The sequence below is a fragment of the Chiroxiphia lanceolata genome, chromosome 19, assembly GCF_009829145.1.
Source record: "Chiroxiphia lanceolata isolate bChiLan1 chromosome 19, bChiLan1.pri, whole genome shotgun sequence".
Taxonomy (NCBI): domain Eukaryota; kingdom Metazoa; phylum Chordata; class Aves; order Passeriformes; family Pipridae; genus Chiroxiphia; species Chiroxiphia lanceolata.
Window position 1 is genome coordinate 5845415 of NC_045655.1, and position 22798 is coordinate 5868212.

The 22798-nt window shown below is 47.8% G+C and overlaps 1 protein-coding gene and 1 long non-coding RNA gene across 4 annotated transcripts in view; one reads left to right on the forward strand and one right to left on the reverse strand.

Annotated features, from left to right (window-relative positions):
- Nucleotides 1-44: 44 nt before the first annotated feature.
- Nucleotides 45-22798, reverse strand: part of TMEM94 (transmembrane protein 94) — a 50329-nt gene continuing 27575 nt past the window's right edge. For 2 of the 3 annotated variants that reach the window (XM_032706328.1, XM_032706327.1), the window contains exons 11-32: nucleotides 22296-22352; nucleotides 20710-20814; nucleotides 19929-20093; nucleotides 19573-19782; nucleotides 19088-19403; nucleotides 18175-18348; nucleotides 14856-14958; nucleotides 13433-13650; nucleotides 12043-12224; nucleotides 11704-11842; nucleotides 10968-11083; nucleotides 9984-10083; nucleotides 8499-8607; nucleotides 7770-7959; nucleotides 7147-7224; nucleotides 6689-6774; nucleotides 6088-6169; nucleotides 5638-5792; nucleotides 5246-5340; nucleotides 4048-4141; nucleotides 3651-3821; nucleotides 45-2815 (exon numbers count right to left, since the gene is read on the reverse strand). In XM_032706328.1, the coding sequence (XP_032562219.1) occupies nucleotides 2743-2815; nucleotides 3651-3821; nucleotides 4048-4141; nucleotides 5246-5340; nucleotides 5638-5792; nucleotides 6088-6169; nucleotides 6689-6774; nucleotides 7147-7224; nucleotides 7770-7959; nucleotides 8499-8607; nucleotides 9984-10083; nucleotides 10968-11083; nucleotides 11704-11842; nucleotides 12043-12224; nucleotides 13433-13650; nucleotides 14856-14958; nucleotides 18175-18348; nucleotides 19088-19403; nucleotides 19573-19782; nucleotides 19929-20093; nucleotides 20710-20814; nucleotides 22296-22352 (3018 nt within the window). In that variant the 3' untranslated portion in view covers nucleotides 45-2742. The remainder of the gene's footprint in view (nucleotides 2816-3650; nucleotides 3822-4047; nucleotides 4142-5245; nucleotides 5341-5637; nucleotides 5793-6087; nucleotides 6170-6688; nucleotides 6775-7146; nucleotides 7225-7769; nucleotides 7960-8498; nucleotides 8608-9983; nucleotides 10084-10967; nucleotides 11084-11703; nucleotides 11843-12042; nucleotides 12225-13432; nucleotides 13651-14855; nucleotides 14959-18174; nucleotides 18349-19087; nucleotides 19404-19572; nucleotides 19783-19928; nucleotides 20094-20709; nucleotides 20815-22295; nucleotides 22353-22798) is intronic. The other variant, XM_032706329.1, reaches the window with a different exon arrangement.
- On the forward strand, nucleotides 5439-18403 carry LOC116796080. The gene is made up of 3 exons (XR_004360254.1): nucleotides 5439-6179; nucleotides 15297-15426; nucleotides 18290-18403. It is a non-coding gene; the product is annotated as an uncharacterized LOC116796080 (long non-coding RNA).

Below are 22798 nucleotides of genomic sequence, written 5' to 3' on the forward strand. Positions count from 1 at the left end.
CCTCCTTCCTTTGCTGGTGCAAACTCGTTCCCACTCTCACTGGGTGTGTTATCCAAGACAATCATTTATTGCCATTCATATACTGGATGCATGTGGGTCTGGGTTTATCTTTTCTTTTTTTTTAATACAATTTACGAGTTTTAATACAAATGAAATATTTTTACATACATCCCAAAAAATTTAATATAAAATATACAGCATTTAAAAACATCTTGATGTAGGAAATCTCCTTCTGAAGCCATGCACCCTGACCCTTGGACACCTTAGTGGCTGAGGGAAGGGTGGCATTGGCAAGACCATCCAAAAGGCTCCATTCATACGCCTCAGCTCCCTCCATGTCTAGCAGGGGAAGGAGGATGCAGGAAAATAAACATTTGTGATCACCCTCCTCTAGAGGAAGGTGTGGCCAGCAGGAAACCCTGGAATCTGCTGCCTTTTATCACCTACAGCAGTTCTGGCACAGGGCAAGAGCTGAGGTTTGGGTGGGGGGAAAATTGCTCTGCAGGGACGGCAGTGAGCAGCTCTGTGCTGCCTCTGCCTCCAGCTCAGCTCGGCCACAGAGGAGATCATACCACACCTGTGATCCAACCCTGGCATCAGGAAGAAAAGGTGATTTCTCAGGTGCCAGGTGTAACAGATCTGGAGCTGGCATTTAGTGAATTGAGGCTGGGAAAGGCGCAGCTTGTTCTCCCCGAGCCAGGCAGCTCTGCGAGTGCCAGGGGAGTGAGGGCAGAGTTCAGACCCAGGCTGCAAGAGGAGTGGCCAGTGAGCTGCTGGCTCCCTATCCCATGCAATCCTGACAGCATGGGATCTCTACGTTCACTCTCCAGCTGCAGGAACAGGGTCCAGGCCTCAAACACCCCCATCTGCTCCCCTCCAGCATCCCCTGAGCTCAGGGACTGCCTGTACCCAGCTTTGCTCCCCTACCAGACCCACAGTGGGGAGAGGGTATTGCTTAGAGATAACAAAGCCATGTCTGTGCTCTCTCATTATGCTGAAAAGTGAGGAAGACAAGCTGGAGCAGCAGGGCAGAGCGTGGGGGTTCCAGGGAGCTCCCTGCCTGCCCAGGAGGGACCAGCCACCATTTGTTAGCCCCTGGTACCAACAGGGAAGTAACAGCCAACTGCAGTGTTAATCTTGGGAGCAAAAACAGGGCCAGGATTTACCAGGTTTGGTCAGTTTTTAGAACTAGAGGCAACATCTCCATGAGCTGCAAATACTCTGGTAGCCAAGCCTGTGTGCTCCTGTGTGGCCCTTGTCTGTCAGCCCACAACAGCACCAGTGTTCCCAGTACAGCTGGGGTCTGTTCCGAGCTCAGAGCAGGTGTGCTGCACTGGGACAGATCCTGGTTTGCAGCAAACCCTCATGGGAGGGTCCCCCCAGGCAAATGAAGAGACCTCCAGAAAAACAGGGAACAAACACTGCCCAGGGAGGTTGTGGATGCCCCATCCCTGGAAGTGTCCAAGGCCAGGCTGGACAGGGCTTGGAGCAACCTGGTCTGTGACATCCCAGCCCATGGGCAGAGGGATGGAGCTAGATGAGCCTTAAAGTCTCTTCCAACCCAGACCATCCTGTGATTCTGTGTGAAGGCATTAGCATGGAGGGGAGAGACTTCCCAGCACTATCACAGAAAGGCATGATGAGGGGGGATTTCCCTGTGCCTTGGAGAGAATGTACTGGATGCAGCACAATCCTGGGACTGGGGAAGGAGCCATCCACCAGCTCTGTCTTAGTCACAACTGCAAGTTGCAGATATCCTGCCAGGAAAGACATCCCCTCCCTCCAGGGTGGGATAGGCAGGCTCAGGTTTTATCTCTGGCTGTGGCTCTCTCAAGCAGGCGTGTTACTGAAGCAGAACAGCAATTTGGATCACAAACAGGAGAACGGTTATAAACCTCTCTGGGGTTGTTAAAGCAGATAAAAGCTCGTTCAACAGGGCTGGAGGAAGCTGAGCCATGCTGGCTCCCTGCAGGCAGGCAGAGCTGCCCTCCTGACTCCCTCTGCACCAGATCAGACAGTCAAACGGGGGCAGCTTTTCCTAAAGCCGTGTCTCATCCCTCTTCTGAAGCACTCAACAGCCGGGATAAGGATACAGCAACAACACTAGAGGGCAGGCCTGGCCCAGCCTGGCTGTCCCAGCGCCCTGCCAGAGACCCTTCCCACTGTCCCCTCAGGAATGTGAGCTCCAGTCCCCACCTGGTTCCCAGCACTCCTGGAACTGCAAGAGGGATGGCTCCTTTGCCCCAGGACACAGGGACAGGGAGGCGGGTGAGGGCATGCACAGGCATGCACACAGGGAGAGCAGGCAGAGATGGGAAAACAAAACAGGTTTCAATAGAGATCTCTTGCTTCAGCAGACCTACATCTCCCCTGCTGGCCCCAGATTCTCCTGCCAGGCCCAGGAAACCCATTTGCTCACACAGAGGAAAGGAGTCGCTTCATTTCAGCATCACCATGATACTAACAAATACCTCTAGTAATAAATAAATAAAGGAAGAGCAGCCTGAAGAGGCACCAGAGCTTGCAGGCTCCTGTGAGTGTACCCTGGCAGGCTGGGGAGGGGCTGCATACCTGGGGAGGATCCCTGCCTGGGGCCCCGGGAAGGTGCTGATGTACTTTTGCCAGGAGGCTGTCTGGTTTGCATGTGGGAGGGAAAACTCCCTGAGCCTTTGGTGCAGCCTCTCTCCCAGTGCAGGATGCGGCTGTTTGGCCCTGGCTCCAGGGAACTTGAGCTGGGAGCATTTAAAATGGTGAATTCATCCCCAGCTTGGTTTCAAACTGCAGCTTCTGCCTCTTTTGGTAACGGACCCGGACCCTGGAGAAGGAAGAACAAAGAAGAGAGTCAGCATATGGAGAGGTGAAAGGCAAGCAAGGCTGTCCCACTGCCATTCCTGGGCTGCCAGTCCCAAGAAACAGGGAAGCCCTTGGCCTGGGCCCTTTGGTAGCCTGGGAGGGAAATCACATGCAGAAGGCAACCCGTGGTCTCAGTCCTTCCCTATCCAGCCAAATCCCATCTCCAGGGACACCCAACACAGCAGAGAAAGGTCCAGAAACCCTTCCCCAGGAACAGAGATGGTGTCTCTGTCCCCACCAGGGTTCCCTGTAATCCCTGCTGCTTTTCCTCACCAGCCCATTTCCTGAGTCAACGTTCATTAGCGTTAACTCCCAGCCCTGGCTGCTCCCTGTGCTGGGGAGAACAGCCAGTCACTGCCTGCTACTAATTCTTGGCTCCAGCCACTTCCCCTGAAAATGAGTCCCACAGTCCAGGCACTGTGTGAAGGCCTGTTTCCTCTGCTGGGATTCAATGCCTCTCTGTCCTCATGGGACAAGATGGAGAGAACAGCCCCCTCCAATTCTACATTGGTATTTCATAGACCTTGGCTGTCTCCCTCTCTTTGGTTTAAGATAAGGAAATTTTGGTCTCCCTTCCTGCTCCCAATCACTGCCACTGCCCTTCCCTGACCCTCTTTCCTCCCCTGTGCTTCCTCCCTGAGAGGTGGAACACAATAACCAGGTGATTTACACAATGCAATCATCTTTTCCTTTTTATTCCCCACCCTGTTCCCCGGCCATGATTTTTTTTGCAGCTCAAGGCCAGGCTGGAGTAAGAATCCAGCCCTTTCTCCTCATCTTCCTTACTACCCCCATACCTGATTTCATGCAGCTTGACAATCTCATTGATGATAACCACAAGGACCAAGGAAAGAAAACCCAGGAGCCATGAGACCGGGGAGATGGAAACATGGTTAAAGGTCAAAGAAGAATTGAGGTTTTCCCAGAGTTTCAGGTCCAGCACAGTCTGTGCCACTTGCCCCAGCAATCTAAGATCAAAAACAGACACAGCAAACCTCAGCAGAGCTCACAAGCTTCCCAGGATCTGCAGATCAGGGTTCAGGCTGAAATGCTCACAACAGAGACCCTTCACCAGTTCAGCAGTGGAGATCAATTGCTGTCTCTTCAGCACCAGCAAACTGGTGCTGGAGCTGACCTAGAGCCCTGCTTGCTCCAGCATTCTGGAATGCCTCATCAAGGCCTGGGGATACTCACACAACAGCCACAGTGAGCGTCCACCAGCGGTTGGAGAGGGGGCTCTTCTTCCACAGGGGCTTGGTGCGATGGACGTGGGTGATGGATATGAACACTGCAGGGAAAAGGGGTTATTGGCATCACGCACAGACACTTCACAACACACACCAACAGCTGGAACTCCAAAGGGATATGGGGCTTATGGCCCTTTCATTCAAGGCCCTTTCAGATCAGGCTCCCCACAGCAATTCCAAGTCCCTGGATATGTGGGGGGGAGCAGTGGTCGTCCTGCACAGGGGTTACTCCCTGTGAGGTTGGTTCACAGCCTGGCGAGGTAAAACAGAGCAGGCAAAGGCCCAGACCTGGGGAGTGGGGCAGGGGTGGGTGTGCCCTTGTTTCTGGGTCACTGCAGGCCTGCACCAGAGGAAAGCTCCAGCCCAGAGACATATTTAGCCAGAGACCCAGACCTATCTGCACAGGAATGAGCATTTAAACTGCTGCCAGGCTAAGCAGCCCTGCCTTGCCTCAGTGGTCTGAGGGACATAAAACAGCACTGCACACTCCCTCTCTCCAAAGGTGGGCTGCCTCTCAAACCAGAAGGCATTTCTGCTCACCTGAACACCTGCACAACTCAACAGCCAGTGCTCTGCCCAGCACCAAGACACAGCACCACAGAACATGGACAGGGAGCAGAGACCCTTTAGGGTTGTCAGGGAGCAGCTGGATTTACTCTGCCAGGCCATGGTGTGCAGGTGATGAGGGTCAGGCAGGACATGGCTCCACGCCCCTCCAGAGGGTTTAAAAAGGCTTCCAGCTCCCAAACAGCCACAGCTTGTACTAGTGCTCTTTGGGGGACGGAAACGGGGTGCTTCACAAAATGGCACCAGGGATATAAGGACTTCTGAGGCAAAGAATATTTTTGGAGAGCTACAGGTGCTGCTATTGATTTGCAAGAAGGCAAAGAGGGATGCTGCTCTTCTGGTGAGACTGGAAAGGAATCAGCACTTCAGCAGGCTGGTAGGAAACAGAATCAGCTCCGAGTGTGTTGTTTTTAAACTTTCAGGGCAATGTTTAGTGAGACAGGGTCTGTGCTGAGAGGCCACTGTAGTGTCTGCTTCTATCAGGAAGTTTGTGCTCTCAGACAAAGGGCAAAGAAGGAGGCAAAAGATGCAAGTTTTTCCCCAGAGTAGGAAATGAAGTTCTGGGAATTAGGATTTACCTGTGTGTAAAACAATCAGGCCAGCTGTGAGCTTCTGGGCTACAAGAAGAGCATTGGAAAATGTCCCAAACCAGTCAGGAGCACCATCAGCATTGCTAGTGAATGAGAGGACACAGAAAAGAAGTCAACAGTGGGGACTTACTGTCTGACCTCTTCCCACCAGGGCCAGGTCCTTCTCTAACAGCTGAGAGAACTAAGTGTGAGCTCAGAGTCAGGCTGTCCTGGTACCAGGAGGTGACAGTGAGCAATGCAATTGTCAAGGCTACAGGGAGAACACCCAGCCCTCTGTGTAGCCATTTTAGTTGGGAAGAGGCTGAAGCTTGTTAGAGGGGAATCAGTTCTACCTGGAAGGGCAAGAGTAAGAGGGGTGTGTGCCAGGCTCAGTTCCTCACCTGTGCAGCATGATGGAGGAGCAGGCTGTGAGATTGAGGCTGGTGGTGTTCACCTCTTTGCAGGACTCATGCAGTGTGAACCCAAAGCAGATGAGGCAGGAGCAGATGGTCAGGCTGAATTTCAGCAGGAAGCAGAACAGGAAGTAGTGCTGAGTCTGTGAATAAGGGAGAGGAAGGAGGATGACATGGGCATGTCACTGGCACAACCTCCTCTCCATGAACCATCAGAGAATCAGTGGCTGCAAAAGACAAGCTGTAGTTCAGATGAGATGCTGCACTGTGGATCTGCCCTGTGGGTATGCTGGCACTAAGGAATTCCCTTCCTGGCTCATGCCACGGATCAATTTACCAAGCGAGCTGGAAAGGCACAGGGCCTCAGTTATGCATCAACATTGGGACAAAACAGAACAGAAAAATGTGTGAACAACTAAAATCTGATGGGCCACCTACCTTCTTGGGAATGGAAGTCAAGTTTTTTCCTGTTGCCATGGTCATGATGGAGCTGTGGGGAGGCTTGCCCAGGAGCGAGATACTGGAGAAAGGTAAGTTAGTCTTTTAGTAACATGTTCAGGCACCAGAACTATTCCATTTTTGTCTGTATCTATCATTTGAACCCAAATAACCTCTGACCATTGCCTTAAGTATGTGCTGTAAAAGGTGTTATTCATGGTAGGTGCAGACAGGGAGAGAGGTGACCTCTAAATGTGTGATGGGGAAAAATCCACCCGTGGTACCTTTCCTCCACCTGACACCCCAGGCTCTCCATCATACTCCAGCCAGTGAAAGATTAGATGATTTTCAGCTGGAGGTTCAAGTCCCAAGATAACAGCAGCTCTCACACAGCTGTCAGGGTTAACACAGCAGTACACAAACACTTCTGTGGCTGTTTCCAAGCACCTTGTCAAAGCAGGTGCTTGGAATAATCCTTGTAGCCTTCTTGGCATGCTGTGGGTGAAGTCAGCTTTCTTTTAACATGGACATGGTGAGGCTGAGGGACTGGTCTGTGCATCCTGTGCATGGGTGGGAGGAGATTCTACCCTGATAGACTCACCTGAGCAGTGGGTAGCAGAAACAGGAGAGCCACACAATGTCTGTGGTGCTGAGGATGGGGGGCAGCTGCACCAGGCAGGAGAGGAACTGGACAGAAACAATTCAGAGTGAAGAGTGTGAGCAGTGGTAGGAGAGGCTTGTTACCCAAGATGCTCCTGACTTCCCCCAAAACACTGGGATGAGCTGATAACTAGGCTGCCACTGCACAGCCCCTCCACATGTTGCAGGTGCTGCAGGGGGGTGCTTTTCTCCAGGGAAAAAGGGTTTGAAAAGAGACCCCCACATGAGGGTCAGGGAGAAGGGGCAGGCTGAGATCACATAGTCTCTATTTGTAATTCCACCAAACCTGACTGAAGGCCACGTTCCTCTCCCGAGGCTGCCCCACTGCAGCCACCCATATACATGCTCACACCCCTGTTCTCTGAGCTAAGTGCTGTCCCCAGCCAGGCCAGGACTCACCTGAATGACAACCAAGGTCAGCTGGCACTGCAGCAGGAAGAGGAAGCACTTGCGGATCCCGTATGTCGCATGCCTGGCCTGGAAGGAAGAACAAGCCCTCAGAGCCCTCCAAGTGCTGGAGCAGCTGTCAGCCAGGAGCAGTTATTGGCAGGCAGGGGCAGGACATGTGGCCCGCAGGGGAAGTGGGAAGGGAGAGGATCTGGACACATTGAAAGCAAAAAGGGAACGTCTCTTGCCTGGATGCAGAGGTTATGAAGAAAAAGGCAGAATTTTGCCAAGGGGTAAATTTGTTTAAACTCCTGGCTTTTCTGGGGTTACACTTCTCCCTAATCATGCACTGTTGTCTGGCTCTCTAGGGATCTCTGTAAGATTATATTCCATCCAGGTGAACAATAATCACGTTCTTTTGCCACAAGGCACCATTCCCAAACCATCCCCTACACCTTGAACCAGTAGAGCCAGGCAGGAAGATTCTCTCTCTGTTGGGCTTTCTGAGCAAAGGACAGGAGACACGAGAAAACCTAGTGCTGGAAGCTTTCTATGGGCACCTCAAGGAGACTGCTCATGTCAGCTCCTGGGCTCTGCTCCCTGTGGGCCCTAGAGAGGAGATGTGCCTGGCTCACCTGCTCTATCAGCCTGATGATGCTGGTACTCTGTTCTTGGCGGAAGGACATGGAGCAGGGCAGGCTGTTGAGCTGCCCTGAGAGCTGCAGGGGGGTGAGCTCATCAGAGACATTGGTCAGGGTGGTGCTGGTGGCATAGCCAAAGGTCTCCCAGGAGCAGCGAGATGGGTAGAGAGGGTCCAGTGCTATACTGCAAGGACAACACAGGAGCATCAGAGTCCTCATCCCAGAGGAGAAACCACGTTTCACTGCAGTCCAGCTTGTAAAGTCACACTCTGTTGTGCCACGCTACTTCTGTCTACCTTGCTTGTAGAGAAGCCTGGAGCTATTACACTAATTTAGAATCAATGCCCCTAAACTTTCAGTTATTCTTAAAGAAATAATCAACATATTTGGGGTTGTGGCACAAGGTCAACAAATTGGCTGATCCAGAGGGGTATTTCCACTCTTTCACCCAATGGGAAGCACCTGTAATGACAGTTGGGACATAACAGAGCAGCACGCAAGAGAGTATCTTCCTTTCACAGACAGAGAAAAATCTCTCTCTGCATCAAGGGACCTAAGTAGTCATCCCATCCAGACCTCCCTTATGGAGACAAATGCAGCTAATAATGGACAGAGAAACTGTGAGGATCCCCCTGCACAATCCACAGGTGTGGTGTGACCCATGGCTGGGCACTCACTAAGATCAAGGCAAAGGCAACCAGAGGAGGAATAGATCCTGCCCACCTGATATCACTTTGCAGGAAGAGGCAGCTGTTCCGAAGGTTGGCAGAGCTTCCCAGACAGCAAGTCACCTCCCCATACTCCTGCATGATCTTGATCATCTCACACATGGCTGCCAAGGGACAGAAGGAGGAACACAGTGTGTCATGTCATTATGCACACAAAGATGCAGTGTTTCACACACTCCTTCCACTCTGGAAAACAGGCAGTCAGATCTTTTAAAATTGCCCCAGCTGCCAGTCATGTACAGTGAGATCCACAAAGATATCCAATAAGATAGGTAACTAACTGCAGACCAGGTACTCTGCCACTGCAGGGACAGAGTTGTGGTTCACAGAACTCTGACCCAAAGAGTTGCATCTCCAGCACATTTCTTTCAGACCAGAGCTGGTACATAAGACAGCTTCAGCATCAAATACTCATTAGAAAACAGCAGAAATGAAATAAACCTAAAATAAATACAGCATTTCAAACTCTGCTCAGCAGCACGTCACTACTGTTCTTCCAAGTCTAAAGGAACAGAGGGAATATAGCAAACCACTCCAAAAGCAGTGCCACGCTTAGCCACACTCAGAGCCAGTCCCTGTTCCTGCACTCCCACCCACCACCACCTCTAGCCTTCATCAATATGTTTATCAACATCCCTGGGGGCCTCTAAATCAAAGCTGCTGTTTGATCTGATTTTTATTCTGTAGCTCCATGCACAGTGCTCTGTGTATATATGGATTTTCTGGAATGCTCCAGGCAAAAAAACCTCAAGCCTCCCCTCCACAGATTCCTGTGTAAACAACTTATCTAAATGCCTGGTGCACACAGATCTGCAGCCCAGTGAGGGGTTGGGTTGAGTGGGGAACTGCCACTTCTGTCAAAGAGAGAGAGGAAATTTGGGCACAAAGTGGGCTGTGACTAGTACACTGTAAACTGTGGCCAGAGGTTCTGAAATGCCAAATCATAACAATGCTTCACACTTTTGCTGGAGACTGGGCAGGTCTTAGCCAGCAGAGCATTCAGCCCCTTTCTTAGACAATATAGTGCCTCAGAGAGGGAAAAAAATTTTGCCCTTTCTGGTTTTCTGCAATCAAAAACTCTGCAAAGCAGCAGAAGGTGTTAACAGCAACTGCCAGGGGAAAATTCTTCTGGGAAGTGATTTCCGAGTTATATAAGGCAGTGAGGGTTGTGAGCAGAGATCAAAGTCTCCTAGTGCACTGATAATATTTATTTAATAAAAGGCAGTAGTAGCATTTTGAATGTTTGCTTTTGTGTCTCTTACGAATGCAAATTGAAGGGAGTGGTTCTTAGCCCAACTCAGTAGATGGGGACTAAAATGAAGTTAACACCTGGCTTCCCACAGGTAGCCACAGAGGGTCATTAATACCAGTATAGACTTGTGGAACACATCCCCTTCCCTTCACCTGTGTGCACACTGGGCTGAGCCAGAGCAAATAGCTGGGGCAGGTATTCATGGGACTCACACTCTGTGCCACTTACTCTCTGGGGTGCAGTCTGTGAAGAGAGGCACCAGCAAAGGCACATTGTCAATGTTCTGCAGGTGAGGTCTCACCTGGTGGATCCCCCGAGGGAGTTTGGCCTGGAAAAGAGAAAGGAGAGATTAAGCAGGGCAGTAGTGTGTGTGTGTGAAGGAGAGACATTTCAGAGCAAACTGCTGAAATGGCAGTGATGATTCCTAGAATTATGCAACTGCTAGATCAGATACAAATTCATGTCCCTGTAGGTAGAACTGGCTGTCCCAAGCCACTGTCAAAGGTGTTTTGTTAAAAGTTCTACACTGAAGTGCAAGCTGTTTGTGCTTGCTCTCAGGGTTTGTAAGGTTAGTGTGACAAACCTGTGCTCAAGGATTTCTGAGGGCTTTTTACCTGTGTGGAGAGTCTAGTCAGACACATGTGCTGTCTCCCAGCAACAAGATCTATTTCAATTGCAGCCATATCAACATTGCAGCAAGTGAAGAAGGGTTCTTGCCTTCTGAAACCAGACCTAATAGATTTTTTTTTTTAACTTGGATCTATCTCTGATATTCCTCTAACCTCTGCTGAGCATGAGGTTTTTATGAGGCAGGAAGAGCTTGTCCCACACTGACCATAGGGCAGCACTAGCCATGGCTCACAGCTGGAGGAGAGACAGTTTCCTTTGTCTGCATGGAATGTGGGGATGTTCCCACTCCCTGCCCAGCCCACTGGGAAGGGGACCCGGAGGAAATGAGATGCAGCTCCCAAGGCTACTCTGTGCGTGGTAATCCCCATTCCTAAATGCCAAAGCAAAGAGCTGTTCAGCAGAAGTGACTAGGGGAGAGAATCCCAAACTTCCCAGGCTCCAGATACCAAGCTGGAAGAGGCTGGGGGAAATCAGGAGTCCCAGTGTAAACCAGTCTATGTGCTTTGAAGAATTCCCTTTGGGAGTAATGAGGCGATACTGCTGACCATAAGAGTACAAGGTGCACAGGGAAAGGGCCCTCACCCTGTTACAGTCCTCCAGGAAGCTGGGGATATCACTGTCTGTTGGCTGAAAGCTGATGAGATCTGAGTGCCCTTCCTCTTCCATGAGCAGAAGCCCCTCCACGTCATCTCGAGAAACTGGAGCAGAGAGAAGCAGCATAAACAATAAGCACCAACCTGCCTCTGCCACCCCTGTGCCACCCACACGGGATATTCACATGGCACTGCAGAAGCCAGGAAACGTGAGGCCTGATTTTCTAGGTTAGCAACACTTAGATCTCCCACTCAGTCATCTAAAATGCTGTATTTTTAGATGACTAATCTGTTCAGAGGTAGATATGTGAGCCTAGTCTCTGCTCTTTTAAGACACGATAGTTTATCTGTTCTGCTGTCCTTCTAAAGTAAGAGAGTAAAGAAATCCCACCTGAAGTAAGAAAAAAAAGTAATACACAGGCAAGAGACCCTCAGTGGCTTGACCAGGACCCCAAAAAGAACCAAAAGCCCTGATGAGCAGTTGTAAATTCATGGCAGCTGGTGTACAGCTGGATGTCTGTTTCCAACAACTGTGGTACTGGCTGGGTAGAAAGTCCATAAATGTAAAGAGCTCTTGCTCACATGCACACCTCAGGCCTTTCAGTTTTGTGCTCAAAGCTCTGAAGGATCAGGTGTCTGGTGTGGACACAGGAACCTATGAATAGGTTTAAAAGAACCCTCCAGGAAACACATGGCATTCAAAGTGGCCCAGGAGCAGTTCTCACCCTGGTGCAGGTCGTCGTGCAGGGAGCCAGCGTGGCTGGGGCTGGAGGGAGGGATTTCTGAGCCAGGCACGTCACCGTTGGGTGTTAAGGATATGTGGCAATTCCAGCCGGTCTCCAGACCCATCTTCTCAGCAAACACCTGTGGGTGAGCAGACAAAGGGGTTTAGTGTGGCTGCCCAGGCCAGAGTACTGCAGACCGATGCCATATTGGAGCCCAGGTACCTTCTGGGCTCATTAGCGAGCTGAATCTGATTAACCTTGGATTGCACTGAAGCTAAACTCTCCAGTCAGACAGTCAGGGGCCATGCAAGTCCAGGGGGTTCAGCAGAGACAGCTTACCTTGCTTTTGAGCTCATCCTCCAGGGAGAAGTAGACAAAACGGATGCAGGCATTGACCAGTCCATCAATGAGGCGGACAATGTCAAGACGGGCCTGATACTGAGATGAGACCATTCCCATGAAGATCTGTCCACTCAGAGCCTGGATACAGTCTTCCTTCTCCATCACTTCCCCAATCCCTTCTTCAGGCATGCAAACAACACGCAATCACATTGAGACATGAGGGGCCACACGTGCATCAGACAAAGTACATGTGGTGGGGAGACCACCAAGGTAACACCCAAGGGCACAGGAACGTGCAGAAACACACACACAGGAGGAAGGAAACATCCATTTGTCCCAGCATACCCAGTCACAGCAGCAGTTTCAGGACATCCCCACATATGTGACCAAGAATACAAGCGGGAAACAGCAAGTGTGGAAAGGAAAAAGACAAAACAGAAGGCAGGGATCAGTCACAAGGAATTTGGGCAGAAAGGTAAAGGGTGTGTGCTGCATAACGTTCACATGTGCATTTTAAACACATCCTACTGTGCTTAAACAACATGGTGAGTCTAGTTGAGGCAGAGTGGCATCAGAGAACCAGGGGCTGATGCAAAGGAACCGGATCATGTCCCCTCCAATGACACCACAGACACTCCCAGAGACCCTGCAAAGGCTCTTTGACAGGGTTCCTTCACCATCACCACATCAGCCTGCAGTGAGTGGGAGCTGGATGCAGCACAAGGAACAAAATAATAAAACACTTCACACAGTCACAAAACTTGCCACAGGTGGGACTGAAAAGTGTTGTGAAAACACTCAGTCACAGCTGTCTCCAGCTGTTGGAAAGCCCACTAGTCACATTTTACAGAATGGGGGACCAAGGCAGAGAGAGATTAAGACTGGCTTCCCAAAAGAGCCTCCTGGATTTATGTAATGGTATGTGCTTATTTCTCAGTTTCCACTGCTGTTCTGGATGAGATGTACAGTTCATCTACTGGGAATCAGTTCCTTCAGCACAGAATTAAAATCCATCAAGGGAGAATAGTCACATACCACCACACATTTCATTCCTTTGAAAAACCCAACACATGTGATTTCCACAAAATTAGATAAATAGCAAACCAAGTATCAAAATAGCCAGAAGTCTTGACTCTCAGTAGCCAGCTTTAGAAACAGACTTCCCACAAGGAGAAGAATTTCTCTGCAAGCTTCAACAACATAACTAGAAATACACCTACCAGCTGCTACATCGCTACTTCCTCTGGAAAGGCACTTCAGAAACCCTTCCTTCTCAATTTCCATCTGCTACTCTGAATAACAGTGTTCTTACAGCTCTAGGCTGATCAGATCAAGCACCTGGTCCAGCAGCAAACCTTATTATAGACAGGACTGGAGACACACATACCATCTGAACTCCAGCTATTCCTCCTGCTGCTCTGTTTGATGGGGGTTGTCCCAGGGAGGTCACAGCACGTGAAGATAGCACTCTGCCCTGGGACCTGCACCAGCTCTATGCACTTCCCATTGAGCTGGGAGGACAAGGCACAATGCATTGGCTTGTATGCAAAGGCAGAGCAGTATCCTGACAGGCAGGCTCGCTGGTAGAAATCCAACACCTTCTTCCTACGTGGAACAGACAAAAAGCAGGCAAGGTTAGCAAAAATGTGCCACATGCCTGACAATGTGCACTGCAGTTACATGTATTTCAAAAGATGTCTTCCATGAGGAGTGGTCAGAGTCAGAATAAGCCTTTCCCTACTGTTTCTGCATTCTCCAAGCTGCAGGTACCACAGGACAACAAAAGCACATATTCCATCAGGGGCAGTGGTGAACATTTGCTGGTCAGATTGATGAGTATGAACACAGTGCTCCTTCAGTACACTTATTAACGTGATATGCTCTATATCGCTGCCACGTGACTCCAAGGAAGTTCCCTGCGTGACAGCAGAGGCTTAATTCATCAGAGATAATTTGTCTGTGGGGAGATAAACACCAAGGAGGGAACTGACAACTCTGACAATAGTATCTATGGCACAGATAGTTGCAGTAACAGACTTTTCTTTATCCCCTTTCAGAGTTTGGGTCCCAGAAGCTGTAAGTGAAGTTTCCGTTTGGTCACGATTCAGTCGCTAGAATAAGGTAAAGTTCTTTCTCTAAGCTGAAAACACAAAGGTAAAAAATTAGACTATACACTGGATTTTTCATTGGCTTCTAAGATGATAAATATTCCAAAAAGGATCAGTGGGAGTTTTCTTACACCTGAGACTTAGAAGAACAATGTGCTGCTAGTCAGTGAAACTAAACATTACTGGTTTGCTCTGCTAGCAGGGACAGAGATTCAGCCTATAGATGGAAATGCAGCAGACATTATCAGATATTGCAGCAAGACTCAAAGGGTGTGATGCATTGTGTAGATTGGCTCAGGCAGAACTGATCATTTTGCATTTAATTTAAGACAAGACACTAGTCTTGAACAACAACAAAAAATTCTCTGCCACCAGCATGACCTGATTGTAATTCATGGCCCTACTGCACCGTGCAGTCAGAATCCACTTACAAGAGGCCAATATCTTTAACAGATACAGTAAGAAGTGGCTTGCTCTTATAGTTCAACTGAGTGCTTGTTGCTATCTAATCTCTTAAATTGCTTGTTATTATTGTAATGATAACAATTAATTATAAGCAGAGACGGCTCATGTTCAAAACCTACTTGAAGCTTCTCTTAAACAGCTTAACAAGCACCATAAAAGGAATTTTAGCAGAGTGACCAGGTTCCCTCTGTAATTTATCTGAAGCTCCTGAATACACCAAATGAGGAAGATGCCCACCTGTCAGAGCCAGAGAGGGGGTAGATATCGGTGCCATCCCAAAAGTCTGTGCAGGCCTCGAGGATGATGTCAGCTGTCCCATGGGAAAACATCTGCTCAGTGCCTGAAGTGCAGGAGAACAATGAGTCAGCATCACACATACAGGCTCCCAGGAAAGGGATTTCACACCAACTGCTCCCTTATTTTTTAAAGGTGATTGTTCCCACAAACTGCTTTGAGGCACCCCAGATATCCCCTTTCCTTTGCTGAAAGTCTTCTGTCTCCATTGAGAAATAACTCAAGGATGATGATACACCTGCAGCTGCTCTTTGTCTAACTGTGGGTTCAAACAAGGCTGTGATAAAATGTGAGCCATGTGGTCCCTTCCTTTTCTCCTGTTACACTGTGAATCAATCCTGCTCCTACAAAGGTGAGATAATATCTTGCTCCTGTATCCAACAGAGCAGAAGGAGAGATATTCCTGTGAGCCTCTTCTGAAGAAAGTACAAGCAGCAGTGATGAGCCTACAGGGATCAAAGTCAGCCTACACTGGAAAGTGCATTCATTTTTAGGCCAGACATAGAACTGAAGGGTAAGAGCTATTCTTGAATACTTTTCATTCAGAAGATAATTTGACAGTGTGACCTGTCAGATAGCAGCCTGTTTTACAAAAGGTCATGAAAACGTGTTAAATCAGGATGAGTCAAAAGTTCAACATAACAGACTCTAAAAAAGTAACTCATGTTGTGATTAGGGAAGAACTAAAAATCAATGGACACCACAGCTTGTCCTGGTTTTTTTTCTTTCCCTACTTTACTCTTTAATATAGACTTTAAATCTCTTGTTCCCTCTTGTAGACAGAGGTGTTAAAAAGTTTTTCTTGAAGGTGTGTGATATCACTTGTCTGATGCAGGTCCCAGGCACAGGACACCAGTCAGGGGATGTGGGGCTGCTCCCCCTCCACAGCTCCTGCTCCCTCTCATTTGCATCAGCATATTAACATTGCACTCACGCAGACCTCTCTGTCTACGTTCCCTCCTCCAGCTGCTCTGTGACTTTGCCCCCAACAGCTTCAAAGCTGAGCTAATGAAAAAAAAAAATCACTGCCAAGAAAAATGAGCCCAGAGGCTTCTTGCAGGCATTGTTGCTGACTGCTAATGCTCACACTGGCTGAAATCAAGAGCCAAGAATATCCACTTGCACAAACCAGGCAGGGACCTTCAGGAACACCAGAGGATTTTCTAAAACATAGCAGCTCTCTGCTTTCTGCTATAAATAGTCAACACACGCCAAGTTTATCAGCATAACAAACCTCCGAGACGAATAGGGGCTGTGTGTGAAAGAAGGAACCTGTCTCAGGGACACAAAGGAGTACTTGTGCAGAGCTCTGGTTAATTTTATTGTATAAACACCTAATCCTTCCCACCTTGCTCCTAAGGTCAGATAGTCCTTGCTAGGAAAGAGGCAACAAGAGATGTTTATTGATCCATGCAAAACCTATGTCCTGGACACAGGGCAAGAGCTTGTAGATGACCACACACACACACTGATGTACCCACGTTCGTGCCTGACAGCAATTGCAATCCACTTCCCATTCAATCCCATCAGCATCCCACACCACAATCCTGCTAAGGAGTAAGTGGCAGTGACAGCACACATTATGAACTAGAAGGAGTTAGTTCATTGTCAGTAAAGTGAGCTCAGCCTCTTCCCTGCCCAAATCGTGGACTTGAAGGCCAGGATTTCTCTGGCAAAAGGGAAAAAACTAATGAATAAGGCAGGGAGTATGACCAGCCATTCATGGCTGCTGGGACTTGTTAGGAAGAACCAAACCACTACAGCTGAGCCAGTGAGACAGAGCAAGAGAAATCGAGGAATGTGGCCACAGCAAAGGGAGACAGAGATGGTGGAAGATGCCGGTGAACCCCTCATTTCCATGTGGTTACTATGGATTTGGGATGAACACTGCCAGATGGTGAGACACATATTTCAATGGAATGGCAAGGGAACATGCAGATAATCTGTCTCCTATTTCTGCTACAGCTGTAGAATTTATTATGCATTTCCCTTTGACTGCAGCCTGTCGTGGGAGTGGGTGGATTCAAAGATTTATTCACAAATAAGGTATCAAGAGAGGTTAGTTATGATCATCTGGTCTGACCTCTGCATAAACAGAGCCACTTGATTTCAGCCAATGTTTTCTGCACAATCCAGTATTTCTGGTTCTAAAATGGTAATATTTTAGAAAGCTTCAAGTGACAAGACTATTGTGTGAGAGGTGTTCAGTGGTTAACTAACCCCAGCTGGCAAAATTCCTCTTAGAATTTACTCTAGACAGCATAATCCAGGTCACACACATATTCGTCTGAGCTCCAGCCTCTAAACTAAACTGTTTAAAAGTGAGGATAAGGAGTTGAAATGAGGCAACATTAAAGGTTTTTTCCCTACACTAAGAATCTCAGCATCAAAATAATTCCTGTTCACAAAGGCAAGATAGCAGCAATCAGAACAAATTAAAAAGTTCCTCTTCAGATAAAGATATAAATTTAAGCAGAATTAGGCAAGAAAAGACAGTTAACCTGGTAAAACTCTGGCCAGGATAATGATCATATTTCAGATTCAATATTGAACATATGTCAGCTCCAGAGAGCCAAGTTCAGTCAATTTAAGGAATTACAAAGAGACTAAGAGCTCTGACAGGCAAGCTGTTAAATCCTGCTGAGGTGCTTTAAGACCTCACAGTGGCCTGCTGCACATCCTTTCCATCCCAGCCCATTCCTACAGGAATAGGAAATAGTAGAAGGAGTGGAGAAGTCAGCGTGGCTTCAGGTGTTGTATTCATGGTCACGATGAGTTTGCACGGGATTTATGAGATTTCTTATTAGTGTGCAATATAGGAGCATGCAATATAATACACTAGACAACTCACAAAGATTATGATTTATCAGAAGGATGAGCATCACTAACTAAAGCCCTGAGTAATATTCAACCCTGTGCAGTATCAGTTTCACTACCATCATGAAGTCTGTTAAAAAGCCAATAAACCCACACCTTGCTCTGCTCTACCACTTGGTCCCAGAAATGAGGCATACTATGTGCTAAGATAATTTTAAAAAATTATTTATGATTCTGGAGTGAGTCAAAGCTGGAAAGAATTCCCCCCCTCAGTATGTCACAGCTGATCACTAAGGTTTGTTGAGCATATCTGTGCTGGCCACGGGCAGAACAGGGCTATCACCCCACAGAGACTCCAGACTCTTCCAGCATGACATTTTCCAGGCTCTCTTCAGAAAAGATCCCCCCATTTCAAGTGGATGCCCAAAGAAAGGGGCAGCCTTACTGGTAGTGGTGTCCTTCACAAACAGGTTAATCATGTGGCTCAGGGGGGGTCTCCTCTTGGTGATGGACGAAAGCTTCCCCAGGATTGTTTCCTTAACCATCTCATCACTTGGCAGGCGGTACAAGGCCAAATAGTTCTCCTGCTTGAAGAGATCTTTAGCACCTGGTGTGAAACCTGAAACATGAACACAGGAAGGAGAAAAATTAGGCTCAAACCAAAGCAAAAGAAAGGTCCCTTCTCCTGCCTCTGTGCCACCCATTTTGCCTGTGCTCATTCTGACATCTCTCCAGGAACTGGTAGGTAAGCTGTGTTCTCTGTGCATCTACAAAAAGATGGCACAAGATCTATGATTAAAAAAATTCAGAAGGACTGGATGTTATTAGTAATTACAGTGTTCATGCTTCTGGTTCACTGAAGAGAGGAACTGAAGGACAGGCACAGAAGTGAGTTCAAGTTTTCAGATTTTAATCCTAGTGTTACCTCTAACCTCTTATCTCCCCTGTGCCTTAGTTTTCCAATCTATAAAATGAGCTGAGGTACCTCACATCATTTATCCCCAAACTCCCTGTAAGGCCTTACAGTAAAGACAGGGCAGATAGCTGTTCATTAGCAGGTATTCTATGTCTCCTGATGAGATTGGCAGACTCAGGCCAGAAGGATACCAAGCCTAGCCAGGGCTGGCTGGCAATATCCTTGATGACATTCATTCCTTTGATAGTGTTGACAATGTCAGAACTTGCCAAAAGCAATCTCTTTAATAGACTCTTTTGGCAACTGAACAACAGCAGAGTCAGCTCTGTATTTCCACCTTCTCAGCAGCCAGGACCGGGGAAATATTCTTGTGCTCTCTAAGGATTAAGTGTCTATTGACAGCTCTGATTTCTCTGCGTCTGCTCATCCAATTTCTCCTCACCTATTAGCCTGGCAAGCTCACAGAGGCCCCAGGGCACGTGGACAGGCAGCACAGCGTTGTGTGTTTCCTGGAGGGCGATGTTGCAGAGGTGGTCGGAGAAGCGGCACAGCCGCTCTGTCACGCTGGCGTTGCAGAGGTTGAGCAGCACGTTCAGGCCCAGGGGCTTCAGGGAATTCAGGTGCATGTGCCAGTTGGAGTCATCAAACTGGATGCAGGAGGGGTTCTGCTGGTCTTGGGACAGGCTCAGCATCTCCAGGTGGTAGTCACACACGAAGTCTTCGGCCTCACAAGCCAACACCTCGCTGTCCCCAACAACCTGGTCCAACAGACAGGGAAATTCCAGTTGGTTACAGAGAACACAGCTTGAGCCCAGAATCCTGCAGGGAATTCCCAGGTAAATTCCCCAAAAGCGGGAACTCCATGGGTTTGAGTCTGTCTTACAGCTCCACAAAAGCCTACTTGTGTGCCCCTCCAGTATGTCTTACCTGAGTGTGTTCCTCCTCTCCACCCTCCGTGTCCTTGCTAAAGCTCACATTGGATCCAGAGGGATGTTTGCTTCTGCTGTTTGGCTTTCGGTGGGCAAGGGCATCGGGAGGCTTTGGAGGATCACTAGACCAGTTGTTCCTCTCTTGTTCATTGGCCATGTGGACTGTGTCTGCCAAGGGCCCAGAGAGCAAAGCATCTCTTTCATGGGGCTGCAAGAGACCAACAAAACAAATGGTGATTCAGCAGTTGAATCCCAGCCACTGCTGATTCACCTGCTGCTTCAGGACTCCTGTACAAGAGGATCTCATCCTTACTGCTTCTTCATATTTTAGGCAAAGAATTATGGCACATTCACCTCATCTTCCATCTCAGGATGGCAGAAGGACCGTGTAGAGAGCTCATCAGTCAGATCTTCATGGCTATCATGAGGTGGTTCCACCTTCCCACTGAAGAACAGAACAGTCTCTGGACTGGGGTTTGGCCACGAAAGAATCCCCTGCTTGTCTACACAGCAGAGCACCTGGAATATCCCATGACACCCCCAAAAAAGCAAAATCTCAGTGAAAATGTGTCTCAGTGTTCAGGCATAGCTGTAAATATCATGAGTTTAATAAACACATGGGAGGACAGACAAGTCTCTTCTTCCCCAACCTTCTGTCTTAAGAAACTGCACCTAATAAGACTCCAAGAAATCCAAGAATTCCTTGCTCTAACAGGATTGATGGGTAGTTTAACACCAATTTTATCTCAGGATATTACAAAACTAGGCATGAAGACCAAGGGAAGGAAGCAACTGCTCAATCTGTTTGACCAGCTAGTACCTTACCAGGATCCAAACCAGCTGGTTCTTGAACAGGAGTAAAAAAGGTAATGGGACCAGAACTAAAGCTGGAAAACACAGACAGCCTGACAGATGTCACAGAATATTTCTAAACATTGTTTTAGCCTGTAAATGTGCTGCTTGGACATGATAAGACAGTTATAAACTCTTCTACACAGACAGGAGCCTGAAGGGTTTCTAATTCCAGCACAGTGAGCTGATTGCTAACAGTCTGTGCTCAGGGAAGGACGACATGAACAGTGAAAATGAAGCATCCACATAGAGCTCCTCTTTCTGACAACCCAGCAATACTCACAGTGACAGATCCCAGACTGTGGAGCAAGCTGGAAGTGAAGCTCAGAGTTGGGGATTTGCCTTTTAAAACACAGAGGAAGTGACTCCAGATACAGCGTATCATTTCCTGACGAGGGAAGCAGAGGACATCAGCCAATTAAAGACTCATTCCGTGAAAGATGAAGGGAGAGAAGGAAAAAAGGGAGTATGACATTACCTGCTTTCAGTTTCAAGACAGTGATACACTGCAAGATAAACATCAGTCTCTGTGGGAACCTGTTACCTGATACAGTGCTGATGTTCCCAAGGGAAAAGCATTCCTTCCCCCTTCCACAGAACACTAACAGACAGTTCAATTGTTGAATTGAGAACTCACTGAAACTACCTCTGTCTACCCAAAAACCCAGAATGGAATTCTGAAGTGAGTTCATTTCAAGTGAATCAGTTGCTACCTCCCAGTATCTTTTCCTAAAGTAACTCATCCCCTTGGATTATAAGAGTTTGAGGCCTTGGGCTTTGCATCACCAAAGCTCCTTAGATCACGTTCCTTGGATCCTAAGGGTTAGTACAGCAGTCAGCTCAAATGCAAAACAATCATGAGCTATCACCAGGAAGAAAAATAAAAGCTCTTATTTAAACCAGTTCCTTCTGAGCAAAAATGTTACATAGGTACAAAAGAAGCAAATCTTATCAATGAGGTCAACTCAAATCACTCCCATTTACCACCTGAGAAACATCTCAGCTAAATGATGAACTGGCACAGAAAGACAACAAAATATTCCTCAAAGGAAGCACATGTGAGTGCACCTATGTACATTCCTCTGAGTGACTGGGAGCAAGGAGATACAAATTGATTCTTATAATATCTAGGGATTCTTAATCACTGTTGGAGTCCATCTGCCTCCTTATGGAAAGGGGAATCTTAATTCCAGATTAGACAGAGAAGTGTCTTTCATCTACCCACCTGTTTAATCTGGATGATGGGTGGCCACAGCAGTTCCTTAATTATGGGTGGCCACAGCAGTTCCTTCACCAGAAAAAAGGTCTTCTATATGTTTAATTGCCCCAGCTTTGGAAGCACTAATAATGTGCTTAAAGCTGATAAGGAGCCTATGAAACAGGATCAGACTTTTAAAAAGCCTGAACATCCCATGGTCCCCTCTGTATGTTTGGTCTTGCTGACCATCATCCCCTCTGGTTTTTAGCTTTGTCTTGAAAAAGGAGGTTTTTCTAGTATAAGCAAAATACTTCCCCTTTTTCTGACACACACCATAAAAAGTTTCTTTTATTCCTGGAACAGGATTTGAAAGAGGCACTGTCTTCAGGACAGAAAGCATTGATTTCAAACCATTTGCAATATTCAGAAAAGCACAACTGGACTCAGTGTTGAAGTCACCTCTGGTCAGCAGAGCAGTATTTACATGGGAAGGTGCAGGGGAAAGACATGCAACCTGCATGCATTGCAAATTAAAGCAACAAATGAGTGACAATGGACAACTGACACGAGTCAAAAGGGTCTAGGAACGAGCAGGAGATCAGAGAGGAAGGGAAAGGATACTGTGAAGTTCTGCAGTGAAGATGGAAGAAAACAATTCATAATAATAGTACCTGAGAAGATACCATCTCTGTGTAGCTGCTGAGAGTGTCCTCTGAAAACTTAGCAAGCTGCAGCAAGAGAAGAGACCAGTTACTATAATTGTGCTCAGAAATGTGTCATGAGGAACATCCATCCCTCAGTATGTGCCTTCAGAGAGGAGAAATCAGGAGTCCTGCTCTGTGGGAATCGCTGTACCAAGGCAGACCAATAACTCATCAAAGCAATTAAATCTTTAATGGACTCTGGCTTTAGCTACTTGTGAAGCACAGGCCAAGTGCTTGGTGCTGTACATCACAGAGGAACACACAGTCATTACCTAAATGTCTACAGAGAAAATAATAGCAATTAGACCCAGAGGAGGCTCTTTTCTGGATGGTTATTTTTAGACAGAAAGAGCCAGGAAGGACTGATCTGGTTTTAAATTATATGGGTCAGTTACAGGAAGGGAGCTGGAGAAGGGGTTGGAAAAGCAGGAGCCTGGAACACGATGGACACAGAGGAATGAGGTGACATG